This window comes from Populus euphratica, unplaced genomic scaffold (genome assembly GCF_000495115.2).
Source record: "Populus euphratica unplaced genomic scaffold, PopEup_1.0 scaffold271.1, whole genome shotgun sequence".
NCBI lineage: Eukaryota > Viridiplantae > Streptophyta > Magnoliopsida > Malpighiales > Salicaceae > Populus > Populus euphratica.
In genome coordinates, this window is record NW_011499926.1 from 110,900 (window position 1) to 128,958 (window position 18,059).

At 33.5% G+C, this 18,059-nt stretch overlaps 1 protein-coding gene across 1 annotated transcript; it reads right to left on the reverse strand.

Annotated features, from left to right (window-relative positions):
• Positions 1-5,719: 5,719 nt before the first annotated feature.
• On the reverse strand, positions 5,720-7,705 carry LOC105135649 (hyoscyamine 6-dioxygenase-like). Its single transcript, XM_011040632.1, has 4 exons — positions 7,422-7,705; positions 6,912-7,168; positions 6,475-6,796; positions 5,720-6,194 (listed from the first exon to the last, which is right to left on the reverse strand). Exons 1-4 carry the CDS (start codon positions 7,626-7,628, stop codon positions 5,943-5,945), a joined length of 1,038 nt encoding a protein of 345 aa, XP_011038934.1. The 5' UTR covers positions 7,629-7,705; the 3' UTR covers positions 5,720-5,942.
• Between the last annotated feature and the right edge of the window lie 10,354 nt (positions 7,706-18,059).

The window sequence follows — 18,059 nt, forward strand, 5'->3', positions numbered from 1 at the left end:
CAGCAGGGGCTTAATTGCATTAAATCCAAAGTTTAGAGTCAATTAGGGGTTCAATTGAAAGTATTTGAAAGAAAAAGGATTCAATTGAAATTTAGTAAAAATCTCTATTTTAGTCCAAAACGGCGCTATTTTTACAAAAAAAAAAAAGAGGTCCAGACGACGCGTCATCTAGTCACTGTTCATTGTCTTTGTTATTTTTCCAAAAAATCGGTTCGGTCACTCCCTTTGCAGGTACATTTAATGCATTTAACGTCCACCAAATTTGCCAAAACTTACACAAAACTGATCACCAGAAATCCCACTACATCAGGTATGGTCAGCACTGGTCCACTGGTAAATAAACGGACGTGGCACTACCCCAAAGAGGCCAACTCAGATAGCTTTTTTTTGCAGAATTGACAACTCAGGGTGCCTACTTTGAGCCAACGGTTGGGATCCAAGCCAACTGAATCAATGGCTGAAATTTTACCCCGGTGTAGACAAGATTACCCTCTTCCACCACCTATAAATAGAGGCTCTGTTGATGACCTGAGGGAGGAGAAAATTGGGTCCAAAGTGGGAGAAAAACCAGCCACCTCCCCTGTTTTTCTTCTTTTTCTGCCGCCTCTCTCTCTCTCCTTTCTCCTTTCTCCTTCTCAGCAGTGCCTTCAGCCGCCACCACCATTGTCACTGCTAGCTAGAAAACCATCCTCTCCAGCATAGGAAGCCTACCGGGCACCGTGACTCTTTCCTCTCTTCTTCTTCTGGCTTTTCTCCCTCCTCTGCAATGTTTTCTTCCTCTTCCAACAGTCGACTATGGCCACCATCACCTCAGTCGACACTCCCTGAGCCACCGGCCGAACAACCACATCACGACCGAGACCCTATGCCAGACATCTTCCTCCTCCCTGTTTTGCCTCTTTCTCTATTCTTCCTCATCGTGGCCGCTGCATGCAGAATTCATTTCTACATGCAGCAGCTAATTAATTAGCTTCCTTCATTTGGGCCGGGCCAGTTACGACCCAGTCCAAATGGTTGGGTCCAGCCCGGCCCAAAAAAAATCTGGGACAACATCGGCCCACCTCTTCTGGGCTGAGCTCGGCCGAGTCAGCTGGGCCCGGCCCAGCCCACATGTTTATATATATATATATATTAAAAAAACAAAACAATTCCAAAAAAGTTAAAAAAATCCTTAAATTTTTTTGTGATTTTCTTAAATATTTTTCTGTTAATTTTGCATAATATTGGTTTGTATATTTACACTATAAAATACAAATTCGGTATTAAAATATCCGGTTTTCTCCAAAATATTTCAAAAAAATAAAAAAAATATTTTGAATCAATTTCTATTTTTAAAAATTATTTTCATGCATACAGACAAATTCTAAAAATTTTCCAAGCATATGTTTCATTAAAAAATAATAAAAATAAAATTGCATCTTTTTCATGTTTTTTTTTTAAACTGGATATCATAACCAGTATATGATCATCCATTAGGATTTAGCCAATATATCAAAAATCTTTTTTCAATCTTTTTTTTAGGATTTAGATGTAGACTTTAATATTTATGGGGTGTAAAATTACACGATAAAATACACCCTCGGGTATTAAACATACAATATGTAAATAAATACGATGTTAATATTCAGACTTTAGAACGGTTAGGATGTAACCCGATAAGGTAGAAACTCTCTCATGAAGAGAGATCTGCCTTGAGCCTTAGATATGACCAATAAATAGAAATTCAACCTCAAAAACAATCAAACAACAATGCAGTTTACCTTAGGTAAGGTGCACTGGGGGTGATGCGTCTTCCCGTTGCATGACTAGTCCCTTACTCAGACTCTCGCAGACCATAGGTTCCTAATAACCATAATACTAGGTGGCGATTCCTAAAAATTAATCATAATTTTCCAACACACAACACCCCTCATTAGGAGGCACGACAAGAGCCTCTGCCGTCGTCAGACGCTCGTGCACCCCGCGACAATAATGCACGAAGAGATTGAAGTATACATGGATAACATGATTGCTAAATCTAGAGAGGGAGAGAATCATGTCCAACTATTGAAGGAATTGTTTGAAAAACTAAGGAAGTACAAGTTGGGGCTTAACCATGCAAGGTGTTCATTCGGGGTGAAATCTGGGAAGTTGTTGGAAGTGGACCCTGGTTAAGTAAAGTTTATTCATTCTATGTCAGCTTCCAAGGCTGAGAAGGATGTAAGAAAGTTCTTGGGAAGGTTGAATTACATTGCTTGGTTTATAACCCAATTAACCACGACTTGTGACCTAATCTTCATTTGTTAAGGAAAAAGAATCTCAAAATTTGAAATAAGAATGTGAAGAAGCTTTCGAGAAAATCAAGCAGTACCTATTGAATTCACCCCTATCTATCAATCGAATTGCAAAATAACAAGTTCTACTGGCTGAGTAAGATATAATATATATGACAAGAAAAGCTATAAAAGGGAGTGTTATTACCAATCAGCTGGCCGACCATGCCATGGAAGATTATGAGTCATTAAAATTTGACTTTCTTGATGAAGATGTGCTTTCAGTTGAGGAAGGGAAATTAGATTGGTGGACTATATACATTGATGGTGCTATAAACATATATGGTAATAGATTTAGTGCAATGATAATCTCTCCAAATAAAAACAATATTCGGTTTTAGTTAAGTCGCAGTTTGGGTGCACTCACAACATAGTTGAGTATGAAGCTTGCATTCTTGGTTTTAGAGGCTGTATTGGAGTTAAAAATAAAAATATAGATGTGTATAGAGACTCAATGTTGATCATTTACCAAGTAAAAGGAGAATGACAAACCAAGAAAGAGAAGTTAAGGCCTTACCAGGAATACTTGTCTAAATTAGCCGAAGAATTTAAGGAAATAAAGTTCACCTATTTAGGAAGGAAAGGAAACCATTTTTGTTGATGCTTTAGCCATGTTTAGCTTCCATGACCAAAATGGACTTTGGGCATAAGGTACAACCGATACACATTGATATCAAAAATAACCCAACTCATTGTTGCTTAGTTGAAAGAGAAATAGATGGAAACCGTTAGTACTATGATATTAAGAATTTCATCCAAAACAAGACATATCCCATGGGGTATCTAAAATCAATATGAAGACTTTGAGGAGGTTGGTAATAGATTTCTATCTTGATAGGGAAACTTTGTATAAGATATCATCTGATGGAATTTTGTTGAGATGTTTGGATGACGTAGAGGCAAAAAGTGATGAAGAAATTTATGGAAAGAGACTTGATCTGTCAATATGGTCCATTAGAAAAGATTATAATTAATAATGCCCATGAACTTCAATAGCAAGATGATAATAGAACTTTACGCTAAATGGAAAATCAAGCATTCATATTCCTCGCCATATAGGCCAAAGATGAATGGTACGGTAGAAACTGTCAAGAAGATTTATTTAGAAGATGATAGTCATCTATAAGGATTGGCATAAGATGTTGCCATTTGCTCTTTATACGTAGGCTTATAAAAAAAGGCATTTGTCATGCATTTAAGCATCTTGGTTTTTAGATCAAGATCATGTTCTTGCTCTCTTTCTTTATATTTTTGTAATGCTTAAGTTTTGCTTTTATTAATATCTTGTTTATACCTTTCATTTCCTTTATTATACTTATATAATCATATTCTCCTCTTGTTTATCTATGTTTCTCTTATTAATTATGTTTAACTAAGTTTATCATGTCAAAGTGAAAAATGTACATTCATGGTATAAGAATAAGTATAATATAAACTTAACATGGACTTTAATGTTTGATACTAACATATTTTATATTTATTATCTTATTCACTTTTAATATTTTGTTTGCTAAATGGTTAATCTAGATTTATGTTATATAACCCTTCGTACAACAAATACTTGGCACGTTCATAGCACAGACCGTATGGTATAACCGACACCTGTGCTATGAAAGGAACTTGATTTGTTGTTAACATAAGTTATAATTATGAATATCTGACAACAATTATAAGCATTAACATTATTCGAATAAGATAACTAATGTAATCATATTAACAATTTATAATCAGATTGGAACCTCATTTGTGTGTGGTTTCCAATTTAGCAATAAAAAGAGTTTATACTATCCTTGTTTGAAATACTATTAGTAGATCATCTTGGCAATTATTTTATTATTATTTAATTCTTACTTTAATATCACATTTCAAAAGTTCTCTTCAACTCCTTTTCATTTGTTGTTTATAATTTTATATAGTCCATCACCACCACCACCACCATTATTATTATTATTATTATATAGTTAAATTTCCTGTGATTCGACCTCGGTCTTACCAGGTTATTTATTACTTTGATATTTTTGGGAGGAGACATCAATCTTCTAGTCATATTAGCACATGTGCATCGACGTGCAGTTGGGCAATTAACAAGATCACTATTAAATATAAGTTCCCTGTTCCTTGATTGGAAGATATGCTAAACATGCTATCCGGATCCAAAGTCTTTTAAAAAATTAACTTGCAGAGCAGGTACCATCAGATTTGGATCAGATTTGGATCAAGCCTGGAGACAGCAGAGCAGGTACCATCAGATTTGGATCAAGCCTCGAGAGAAATGGTTAATGATATTGTTTGGACATACCAATGTGCCTAGTTTTTTCATGCGGATCATGAACCAGGCATTAAAACCTATCACTAAAAAATTTATTGTGGTGTATTTTGATAATATATTAATATATATCCAGAGCAAATCTGATAATTTTTTGTACTTGAGGGAAGTATTTATAATTTTACTGCAAAATAAGTTGTATGTTAATTCAAAAAAGTGTAGCTTTATGACTAGCCGTTTGTTATTTTTAGGATTCGTGGCAAGTGTTGATAGGATTAAAGTTGATGAAGAAAAGATTCGTGCCATATGAGAGAGGCCAACTCCTCAAACAGTGGGCAGGTTAGTAGTTTTCATGGTCTGGCAACATTTTACAGATGGTTTGTTAGAGACTTTAGCCGGATAGTCCCACCACTTACTGAATGCATGAAAAAGGAAAAATTCCACTGGGGATTGGAAACAAAACAATGTTTCACGCTGATCAAGGAGAAATTATTATCTACCCCAATTTTAGCACCGCTAGATTTTGACAAGCTATTTCAAAATCGAGGGCCATGCTTCTATTGTTGGCATTGGTGCTATACTTTCTCAAGAAGGCAGATCGGTTGCATTTTACAGTGAGAAGCGTAGTGAAGCTTGTAGAAGTCTTCTCCCCCCTCCTTAAATTTCCCCGTCTTTTAAAATGCCCCCATTCATATCAAATAATTCCAGCTCCTTTGTTCCCCCAATAAAAAGCCCGAAAATTCCCTGCGCGCAACCCTGTGTGAGGGGTAAAGTCACGGGGTTATTATTAAAGCAATATGCTCCATTAACCAAACAAACCAAGTGCTCCTGTCAAGTGGAGCACTAAAGACATATCTTCTTCTTCTTCTTATTATTATTATTATTATTTTGGATATGATATTTTAGGTATTATCAGCAAGTGAGCTGGACCAAGGCAATACGCAATTGTCTACTATTCACTGTTTTTTTCTTTGATTTTTATATATACATTCTAGATTAATAAGCAATTCATCAAAAAAAAATATGATTTCAATAATTTAGTTTTTGTTAATTAGCTGACAAAATCATGTAAAGTATAGCTTTTTTATATTAAATTTAGCCATCAAAATCTTGTAAAAGGCTGAAGTTCTTATTCTCAATATAAATAATCCAAATAGTCCGATGGTAGAGCACACAATAGTTTACTATTTTATTCGTAACACAACACAACAGTTCATCATTACAGAATAACTTATTAAGTTTTATTTTTACATGCCAACGCAATAAAGACATAAGATAAAGAAGTATTCCCGAAAGCATGATATAGTATAGGGCAAGAGGCAGGTAATCTTCCGGTGTTTGACCGTCATTGAAACAATAGCCGGCTAATTAGCCTGCAGCTTAAAAGGCTCCAAGGCGACATCAGTGCCACCAGACTTCTTCAAGAAATGGGCAATGAACTCTTTATACTGAAAGGATTTATAAATTGCAGGGTTGAGTGGATCAACAAGAGCTTTGGCAGGCTCTACAATGCTGTCACCACTAGGAAAGAAAAACATGGCAACACTTGTCCGAGCTTTCTCTGAATTTGTCACTGCTCGATGTTCGACGCTTCTCAGCTTGTTGTTACTGATAATCTAAACATAGACCAGCCATTTTGTGAGCTTAAAGCTCAATATATATAATCTCATCAAGGATATATTATTGACATAAAATATAATGAAATATAAACGGAACCTAAGAGTTTGTCTAATGATTGATTAAGGCCGGTGTGTGCTCCGTTCTTGCCCGTTTAGGATTTAAACTCTATATTATCGGTAAAACTCACGATTTTTCTAATTCTGATCTACAAATAATCTGTCTCTTTACGGATTCAGAGCCGTGAACAAAAAATTAAAAAGATAAGCGGGAGTTTACCTGCATTTGGTATCCCATGTTAACCACAAATGCATTAGAAATTGGCTCAACACCAACCCATTCACCATTCTTTAAGACTTGAAGCCCAAACACATCACTATCTTGTTGTAAAATGGTTATGAGATTAGGATCACAGTGTTCGGAGACTCCGAGGGTCAAACTTGGATCTGGGCATGGTGGATAATGATTGACTAACAAACTTGGGATTTCACTGAGCTTACCCCCAAAGTGCCCGGACTCCAGCCCCAGTCCTTCACAAAGTAACTCCAAGATTGTTGCGGCCAATTTTTTCACTTCAGTAGCATAAGCCCCGACAACATGTCTGTAAAAAATAACGGAAATATATATAAACTGTGGAAAAACTACAATTTTTAGAGAAATTAAGGTATCGAGAATGATTATCAGTCCATATATACAAATTTGCAAGCTCAATTTACCGGTATCTTGTTGGTTTTTCAGGCCAGTGTTGAATGCATTCCTCTAGAGGATGACAAGAGTTCCTTAAATTATCTCGCCATAAGTGAACATCTTCAGTAGCATAAAGTAAACTACTTGTATACAACATGCAATGATTGTTTCTCATTCCATCCTCGCAGTAGAAGCTTGTCTTGTCCTCTTCAGGCAACTCAAAGAATTCCTTGAAGACACTCATTGTGTCATTCATCAAATCTTCAGCGACGCCATGATTGATCACCTGCACTTAATTTGTGAATTTATCATTACTTCTATGATTCTCTACCTTGATCAACTGTTAGGCATATGATGATCATTAATTTTAAATCAAAGTGGTAAATGATTGCACATACTAAAGCTAAATCGCATTCGAGCATGTTACTGTTAAAGAGGAATAATATAAAACAATATCATGCGATTTTATCATACAGTTCTAACACATATAGTCATGGACCGTGTAAATATCAAAGCTCATAATATTTGAAGTTGTGAACCTGAAAAAATCCATAATCTTGACCAGCTTTCAGAATTTTTTGTATAGTAGCATCTCTATCTTGACTAATGGCTATTGCTTCAAGATCTATAACTGGTATGGACTTGCTTGCATTGAAAGTGACATTCCCTGGTCGCTTTTCCGGTGGAAAAATGTACTTCTCAGGCACGGTTTGGACATTATTCCAGCTTGAAACGAGCTTCTCCATTACCTAGCTATGATGCCAAATCCCTATATAGCTACAATAAGCTTGTGGACAATTATTGCTGTCTCAATTCCAAACCAATGTGTCTTATATATATACACTTGTGCATGTGTGGAATCAATTAGATTGCCAAGTTATTGGATGCTGTTAAGCTTGACGGACAGTTTGAACCATAACAAAAGAAAAACAAATTAACGCGGGGAAAAAAAGAATCATATATTTAGACACGCAACACCAGAAAATTAATTGTAATTTTTTTTTTATGTTAGGTGTAATCCCTATCAAGTATAATTAAGTAGTAGCAATAGGTGCATTCATATCTTATCCAACAATAACAAACAATTGATAAATGTACACAGTACAGTGCATTACACCATGACAATAAAGATGTTAGTTGCATAATGATATTTTACATCTAAAATAAGTTTAGACCCACTGTTGAATCTAAATCCTCATCATCTTCATTTTCATCATCTTCTTGTTCATCATCTTTTTTATTGAACTGAAGTTATTCGATCCCTTCAACCTCATCTTTATCAACTTATATATTTTTATTAATACTTAATATATCATTTAACTCGTCAAATATTAACATAAACATAAGTATTCTATGTGACATTAAAATTTGAATCTTTTTCTAACTCAGCAAATAAAGCAATTCAATATGGATCAACTAACTCATTTAGTTGAAATACATGTTCTTCCCGGTTACTTCATTGTTGCTATATTTAACAACTTAGACATGACTTTTAGATTTGATTTTCACAACGAATAACCAATCAACTTTATTATGATAATTTTTAAAGAAATGAGTGTATAAGTAATATACTTGTTGGCATTGTTTGGCAAATATGAAAATACCATTGATGTTTTTAAGTCTATCTCTTTTACTGATTTCAACCAAACCATAATGATGATCTACCCTAATTCCTCTCACCATTGTAGGCCAGTAGTATCCCATTCTTTTGATTTGAAAGTGAAGTTTAGGACCCGATTGATGTGCTTCATAGATCCCTGAATGTGTTTCTTCTAGAATGGTTACATTTAATAAATCATTATGAAATTAGTTGAATATTCTTCCTTAGATTTATTAATTTTTGACACAACAAATCATTAAACCTTACTTGCTTCATAAATTAGAGATTAAACAATTATGAATTCAATATATAACCGAATAGTAGATTGCAATGAATAATAAACTATTAGGCCTTCTAGTAATTAAATGGGACAATCATGAAAATAGGCACCGAAAAACATTTAACACTCAATGCATAAATTGAACAATAAAAACAAATTAGATCTCATAGTCCTATTTATTTTGAGGTTTCCATTTTCTTTTACTAAATAAAAATTTAGCTACATAGGACCATTGTCACTACCCATTTTTGGTTCCCCACATAAAAAAGAAGAAAATTAAAAAATATTTAGAAGAAAATTAAAAAAAAAAAGTAGCAATGGAAAAAGGATGTCAGAGCGCCCAAAAATTAATTGCAGAGGTTTAAAAATATAAGGATTAAAATTTGACAGTATATTTTTGACTCATGAGAGCCTTATTGACAAAAAAAAATTCAAATTAAGAAAGAATATTTTTGACTTATGAGAGCCTTATTGACAAAAAAAAAATTCAAATTAAGAAATAAAAGTTCAAAATCAAATTATGTTTATGGACTCAATTAAATTTTATTAAATGTTTAATTAAATTCATAGAGAGTTTGATTGCAACAAAAAATAATTTTTAAGTCAATTTAGGCTTTAATTGGAAGAAACTAAATTTTAGGGATCAAATTATCATTTTTAAGAGTTGATTTGATCAAATTAGGGTCTTAATTGCATAAATATTGAAGTTTGATGGTCAATTAGGGACTTGATTGAAGAAATTCAAAACCAAGGACCAAACAAGAAAAAACACATAAATAGAGGAGCTATAATTAAATGAATCAGGGGTTAAATTGAAGAAATTAAAAGTTTGTTAATCAATTGAGTGTCAAAATGCACAAATTCAAAATCAAAGACTAAAGTGAAAAAGGTGGCCAACATCAATATCAATGTTGGAATTTGGTAGGGATGCAAATGAATTGATTTTTAAAATCAAAATTACAATTGAGGACTTGATTGAAGAAATTACAAGTTAAGAACTAATTTGGAATTTAAAACATTTTGGAACAATTTTCTATTAAATGAAACGATGCTATTTTATTTTCTTTATTTTTTTAAAAAAAGAGAGGATAAAAGCACAAAACGATGCTGTTTTGAATGACATTATGCTTCTTCTTCCCTAGAAGCATAGCAGGAAAAGAAAAGGGTTTTTTCCCATGCTTTTTTCCTCTCTCTCTCTCTCCACTTGCCCAAACCCTGGCATAACTCATACACCCACATGCCCTACCACCATAATGAAGAAAAGAGAGGGAAGTCGTGCCTTACGAGCGACTTGTGGTCTGCTGCACAGAGGCCGCCCCATGCCACACCTTGAACCATGACTGGACATGGCAAGGTGGCTTCCTATCCTCTGCTTATAAATACCACATGAAAAGAGAGAAACAATAGGGGGTTTTGAAAAAGAAAGATTTTGAAAAAAAAAATAAAGAGAAAGGGGGAATGAAAAACAGAGGGATATTGTTTGAGAATCAGGGGAGTTGAAAAAAAATGAGAGAACAAAAGGATAGAGAGGAAAGAACAGGAAAAAGATGGAAGAGAAGAACATGAGAGAGAAAAAAAAATAGAAAGAAAGGAAAAGGAAAAGCAAAGGGATTTGAAGAGTAAAAACAGAGCAGAAGAAAAAAGTAGACAAAGAACAGGGGATGAGAGAACTGAAAAAACACAGAACAGGGGAGAGGGAAGGAAAAGAATGAAATAGAAAATAGAGAGTTATGCCAAGATTAAAAGTTGTGTCAAAACTATCTAGAATTGTCTAATTATCTTGTTTTGCCCTTAATGCCTCCATTTACATCCTAAATCAAAATATAAAAATAACGATTGAATGTAGGCACCAAATAAATATAAAAAAACTAAACATTATGGAATAAAAATATGATATTTGGCATTCTCATCACATATTATAAATTATTAGGATGTAACATGCTACATGAAGTATTCTTCGAATATATATGTTATGAATTGTTTGCATTAAACATGTTAGGAATTATTAAGATATTGTTGCATAAATATTATTAACTATTATCACACTACATAACACTATTTCAGTTGTGCTTGTAGGTGTACATTAATAAGGCATTTGTTTATGATTGAACTATCTTACCTACTTACATGCTAATTCATCTTCATAATGTTTTGTCACAAATCAGCTAAAGAGGGAGATTGTAAGTGTCAAAATGTTTGGTTTTGATTAATGAAAGATTATTTGTGTTGTTGAAGATCATTTTGTTTAGGTTTCTACTTTATTCAAATTAGATAATGAATTAGTTAAGTTTATCTCATAGGATATAACATGATTATTTATGTAATTATCTATGGATAAATTATATAGGAAGTTTAGATAAGTTTTATAAAAAAAAAAGATGGATACAAGTTATTCCAATACTACAATCAGAAAAGAGTTTCTGTGAAACATGTTAGCAGCTTATTAAGAATGTAACAAATTAGAAAGTTGAAAGATAATATTTATCAAAAGTTCTTATCCTTTTCACATGAATGTGTATATAAGAAAGGGCAATCAGAAGCATTTGAGGGTTGCATTGGAAACGAAGAAAGAGTGCTCAATTAGCTAAAGAGTTACACAAAGTTGCATAGCATATACTCTTGGCACACAAGTAGAGTGTAAAGAAAATTCTCAAGAAGAATTGTTCTTAAAAGAGTTGGAAAGCCTGCATACTTCTAGGGAGAGTTCCTATATTAACTATTAGCAACTAGATATTCTAGTTAAAATGAGAACAATTTAAAGATCATTAGTTGTTATGGCAGGCTATTGCAATAAAATACAAAGCAGAGTGTTTCTCTAAACAAGGTAATATAGATGCAAAGGATTGGTAGTGAAAAATACTCCTCTCGTAATCTTATATACTAGTAAAATTTGTATTTCTTGGATTTAGTTGTCCAAATGAGTTCTTTTTTTTTTATCATTTGAAAAGTTCTTCAAAATATTTTCTCTTCCTAACCAAATAATTTGTTTATTTAAATTTTCTAAACTTATATTTATTTGATTATTGATCAATATTTGTAAAGTATTAGTAGATTGCTTGTTAACGTACATAGAACAGAAGCAGGAGTATTACTTATTAAAAATAATAAATTTAGAATGTTGTGTTTTCACATTTTCCATATTATATAATATATATTATACAAAGTTTGCAAGTAGGTCATCAATGTTGAATTATGATTAAATTATTAGCATGTATTATTAATATTAATATCCGCGTTTATCAGATGGATACCTTTATTAATTGATTTGTAGTTCCCTTTTCCCTTGTGTAGCTATTTGATTTGGTATGTGCATCCGCGCCAATACTGTTTAATTGCAATTCTCTTCATCATGTGATATAATTAAATGACTAAAGTCAAGCCCATACGTCCGCAACAGTACTTACCCACCAATGTAAGATTATCACTTCCAAAAAGAAAACTCTTGTGTGTGCGTGTTCTACATATACAGACACACACACACACACACACAGGAGTTTATATATAAAATGAGTAAAATAAAAATTAGTTGAAAAGTCTTTATTCAATTTCACAATAAACAACGATAAATATCCACACATAAAGTTTCAACACCAAGAACCATTACACTTTAAATATTCATGTGAAAATCATGAAAAACTTGGTACGAACCATGCATCCACACATGGTATGCACCAAACACTTTAACTATTTAAGTTAATAGAAGCACAGAGAAAAATATAAACAGGTAAAAAAGATGAAAATTGCAGAATATATTTTTGAGTTGTGAATATGTTTTTGTAAAAATATCACTAGGGTTGATCTTTAGAGCCTTCTCCCCGACCCCTCCTTAAATTTCCCCGTCCTTTAAAATGCCCCCATCCCTATCAAATAATTCCAGCCCCTTTGTTCCCCCAAAAAAAACCCCGCAAATTCCCTGCACGCAGGCCACAGCCCTGTGTGTGGGGTAAAGTCACGGGATTATTATTGAAGCAATTTGCTCCACTAACCAAATAAACTAAGTACTCCTGTCAAGTGGAGCACTAAAGAAATATCTTCTTCTTCTTATTATAATAATAATAAAAAAAACAAAAAACAAAAAACAAAAAAAAATCTTTCTTTCTATCTTCCGTTGCCAAGCATCTTTCATTATACTCAATTTTATTTTATTCTTTTTTTGTCAAAACCTGAATAGGTTTGATTCACATTATTTTCAAACTCCTTACGAAGATGTCTTGTTTGTAGGCCAAGTGGTCAAGTAAACATCGGTTCTATTTGGGAATGTATTTGTACTGAAGTTAATTTATTATTATTTTTTAAATTAAATTGTTTTGTTTTCAAATTATTTTAATATGTTGATATTAGAAATTTTGACTTGACCCGCTTTCCTCAGCATCTAGTGTAGTAACTAAAATCAAACGGCATTGCATTTGGTGTATAAACTATATATAAAGGTGTCAAAAGTGTGATATCCCACTTTCTTCTTTATTAGTCTGTAACAACCTTTTCGTTTCCTTATGCCACTGCTGGCCAAATTGAAGTTTCTCAAATTCTAAAGTAATAGTTTTAAAATTATATAGGAATTGAGAGAAAATTCTGATATTTTTTTGAAAAGTTAGTAAATCAATAGTCTAATCTTAAAATCATATTCCCATTGTTGATATAGAAGTTTAAAACCGACCTAATCAAAAGAATTGAAAACTAAGTGAGAAAAATAATTAACATCCAAAATTAAATAGAAAAATAATTAAAATTACAAAAATAGAATCTTCTAGGCTTAATTTATAAAGATGATGTATAATCATCTAGTAAAATTGGAGCACAATTCAATGATATGATTATTTTAGACAGGTTTCATGTCTTATGTGTCCAAGTTCTTTTTAATTGATTTTGGACAAATTTAATGTCATGGGTCTAGACACGGCCCAATCCTTTACCCTCTAGGGCTCGGATACGGCTACACCCCCCATGTTTTTGGATCCAGCCACAAACCCAAACCCCAACCCCCCATGCGTCTATACTCTGAAGGACTCAAACACCAACTCCTTTAGATTCGGACGAGGACCCAACCCCTAACCTCACTTTGGTCTGGACACAAACGAACCCAACCCCTTTAGTTTGGAATGTAGAAGGACTCAAACCCTTTATTTTCGAACGTGGAAAGACACAAACCTCTTAGGTCCGACCATTGATGGATCCAAACCCCAACTCTTTTGGATCTGGACACGAACCCATCCCCTAATCTCCCTACCCTATTTGATCCAAGCCTCTTGGATCCCTGCCCGACCCAACCCGCAACTCTATACTTTAAATTATAATAAAAATAATAAAATTATTTTTTTAAATTATTTTTTTATTATAATTCTAAATATTTATATAAAAATATTATTATTTGTGTTATAAATATTATTATTTTTATTATAATTAGTAGTATAAATATTAAAATTATTATTATTTGTATTATTAATATTATTAGTTTTATTATAATTAACATGTTTAATAAGATCATGGGACCCAGCACCTGCATGACTGAACCAAGCTTTTATCTCTAGGAGACTAATTCTCTTCCCCCAAACAACAATGGCACCGCTCGTTGACGAAGGCCAGCGCCATGAGCAGCATCCACACCCACATTTGCCTCATCTTCATAACGCTCCTGCTTGACCAAATACAAAAGCAAGCTGTCTCTTATATACAATTTAATTTGTCCTCTTCATACGTTTGATCAAAGGATTTTCCCGTGATAAACTTTTAGACTTTGGTGGTCTCCTCACGATCTTTTTTCAGAGAAATCTGCTTCTCATTTGTAGCTTGCCATCTTCCTACTGGCACACTAGCTTTAATTATATGTGCACTTGATTATTATAAAAGAAAAATAAAATTACTCCAAGTCCACTATTGTCAGCTATCGAGAACGCATGCTGGACCCAGTTTAAGCTCAATATGGATTTTTATTAGCAAATCTTAGAGAAACAGTTTCCTGCATGATTACTAGAATTTTTTTGGTTTGATTTAATTTGATATCAATGATTTTTCACCTTTTGTTTGAGATCAATTAAGTAAAGAAACCTTGAATGGAACAGCCATTTGTACGCATATGCTTGACTTGAGGTCTGCCATTTTGAATTTAAAATACCAGCAAGCAGTAATTTCTTGGTGATTTCCTTGTAGAAACTGGTGGTCTCCTCACGACCTTTAATTTAAAAAAGAAAGCCCTTGTGGGAGCATGATTAAAGCTAGGATTCAACCAGTATCAGGAAATGACTGTCATCTTTTAAAGAAATTTGATCACCCATTTTTTTTAAATACTCTTAATTTCATCACCCACTATCACTGGTTTTTCTTTGTGGACCTCCGTTGCGAAGTTGCAGTGCTGCGAAGTTGCAGCGAAACAAACTCGCAATTGCAGCAGGTGCCTAATAATGAACAAGAAGATAATGATTTCATATATATGTTCTCCGTGCTTTGTCAGGTTGAACAATTTAATTTTTTTTATTTAAAAAAATTGACAGGTTAATAAAAATTGAAGTTTCAAGTCATTCGTTCAAGGAATAATTTAAATAATATATATAACAAAAAAAATAACAATAAATAAATAAATTGTTTACGTAAAATCATCTAATATAAATGCATTTGTAACGTGTTACATTGTTAGAATTAAAGCGTAAAATGCCGTGGACGCCGATGCTTGACTTGCGGTGTTCCATTTTGTGATGCATTTTTTAAACTTGTTTTTTGGATTTTTTCAGCAAAACATACATTATATAAAAATTTATTAATGAATTTTCTTTGCTCAATTATATCTAAAATAAGAACTGAATACATTATATATAAAAATTAAATTAATTAATGAGACCTTGACTTTGGAGTCAAGGTAATTAGGGGACGGTGTTCTTAAACAAAAAGTTTTTAACTCCAAGTCAATTTAAGTAGGCCTTATTGATTGGGAGTTAAAGAGATTAGCTGCCACTTCATCATCGAATCAAAATTAAAATGTTAATGAACTCACCCATTAAGCTCCATTGAGTGTAAACAATGAATTTATAAAATAGTCAAAAGTGGGATGTCGTGATTTCAACAATGCCGTTTCAGAAAATTGATAGTCATGATGAAAAGAAGAAGACACGATTGTTGAGTTGAAACGTGAACGTCGTGTACGCCTGAATTGTATAGTGACGATGATGGAACTGATGCGGTTGCATAGCAGCACCTACCAGTACTTTCCTAATGACTTCCTTGCGGAAGAAATTATGGCCTGTTGGAAAACGATGCCACCCTAACAATCCAAGAGTTCAAATTCAACTTGAATAAAAGCATGATAAATGGATAACTTAGAGGAGAAACAGGGGATTGTTCTATTTTGTTATGTAACAATCTCAACAGCTTAGAGGTTAGATTTGTAGCGTCTAATTTCAAATGGAAGACTCTATTGATTCTCATCATTATAGTAATAAAACCACGTACATTTTTATTAAATTAAGAGGAAACACAAAATTAAACTAGAAAATCTTAAGAGTTCAGAAATAAATCTGACATTGTCGAACGGACTGTGAGCAAACCCAGATTTGGTGGAAGATAGAAATATGAAGAGAGAGCAGAAATTGATGGTCTCTTCTGCTTTTCATGGCCTCCTTGTTTTGCATTTAAGGTTCGGCCATCTAAGCTTCTCACTGGGTTTTAATTTCCTGAGTTAATTTCATCGGGGCTGGACTTGAATATCTCTACATATACACTTAAGGCTGGATGAGATCGTCTCTTTAGCCGGCCTTCTTAGGCTTTTGTTCTTTCAAACAATGTCAGCTCTAAGCCCATTATTTTACAGAAAATGTAAAATACACTTGTCATGGCTGATTGAAATCGTGGAAAAAAAAACTGGAGGAAAGATAACTGATTTACCCCCAACGAAGACCAATGCAGAGGAATTTCAAAGGGGAAAAATACACTTGTCACTTGTCATGGCTTTATGATGCAGTTCATCTAAAGATAGACCTAATCTGAATTAATTGTTCGGTCTCCTTCAAAGCGAAATAACTTTTGCCAGGTTTCCTCCTAGTGACATTACATTATTAAAATTACAAGTGCTGAAGCACAATTCAAAGACAATAAGTAGTGTTAAACTTAACAAGCTAGATCCATGCTGCTGCATTCGCAAGAAACTGGCACCCATCAACAATGTGCTAGATGTCAATGCTGAGCTTTAAATCATCTAAAGAGGCTCATGAAGAAAATAGGCATAAATGATAACAGATAACACACCAGAGCACTCTACGTAAACTGATATCTTCAGAAAATTCAAACACACCAGAGCACTCTACGTAAACTGGTATCTTTAGAAAATTCAAACACACCAAAGCACTCTACGTAAACTGATATCTTCAGAAAATTCAAAGGCTTGAATGAAAAAGAAAAGCTAGAAATATCTAAGTCAACTCTTAATTTGCAACATTCCACGACTTCATGTTTGGTGTGTACTGTAAGCTGAAGCCATACTCTCCACATAATCATGAGCTTCATCTGCAAAAAACCATTTTCACTTCATGGGACAAGGGATCAAACAAATATAAACCTGTTGTTGGATTACATTCATAATTTATATCAAGCCCTAGCTGCTGCTTGAAGGAAGTCCTTCAAGGAAAAAAATCAGGAACAAAAATGCTGAGAGGTCCATCTTGGAGGTCAGAAAGCTGGAGTTCTACTAGAAGAAGATACCTCTGGAGAGAGTAATAAAGGAAGCCTGAACTGCTTAGATTTTTCTTACCGAAGCTTCAAGTTATGAAAGTTAGGTTAATTATATTTTGAAAAAGGGTATATATGAAAGTTAATCCTCTGTTCAATTGAACAAAGGGCTCAACTTGAGCAAGAGTCAACAAGCTATCCTTCGAGTTCAATGGAACATACCACTCATATTAATCTTTTACTATTTAGGGGAATTCATACATCCACTCATCTTAATCTAGAAAACTTACGGAAAGCATTTGCAATTGTTTCCAATGTATCGGTTGTAATCAATCAAGAGATCATCATCTATTGTCCTTATTGAAAGTTTCCTGCTCCCTATATAGAGAATGTCTGAATAATTTCATTAAATATGCATGATTCCAATGGATGTCAGTTAATCAAAAGAGCGTGCAGGCCAAAGAAACAACGTAACTGATACAAACAATTACTGATACAAGCACAAGGACAAACACAAGTCACATCAAAACAGAAAGGCTAAGCAACAAGAACCTCCACAGAACACTTCTCACGGGAAAATTGCTAAACATGCAGTGAGCAACCATTGATTTGGAATGCGACTGCTTCTCCACAGAGGATTACAAC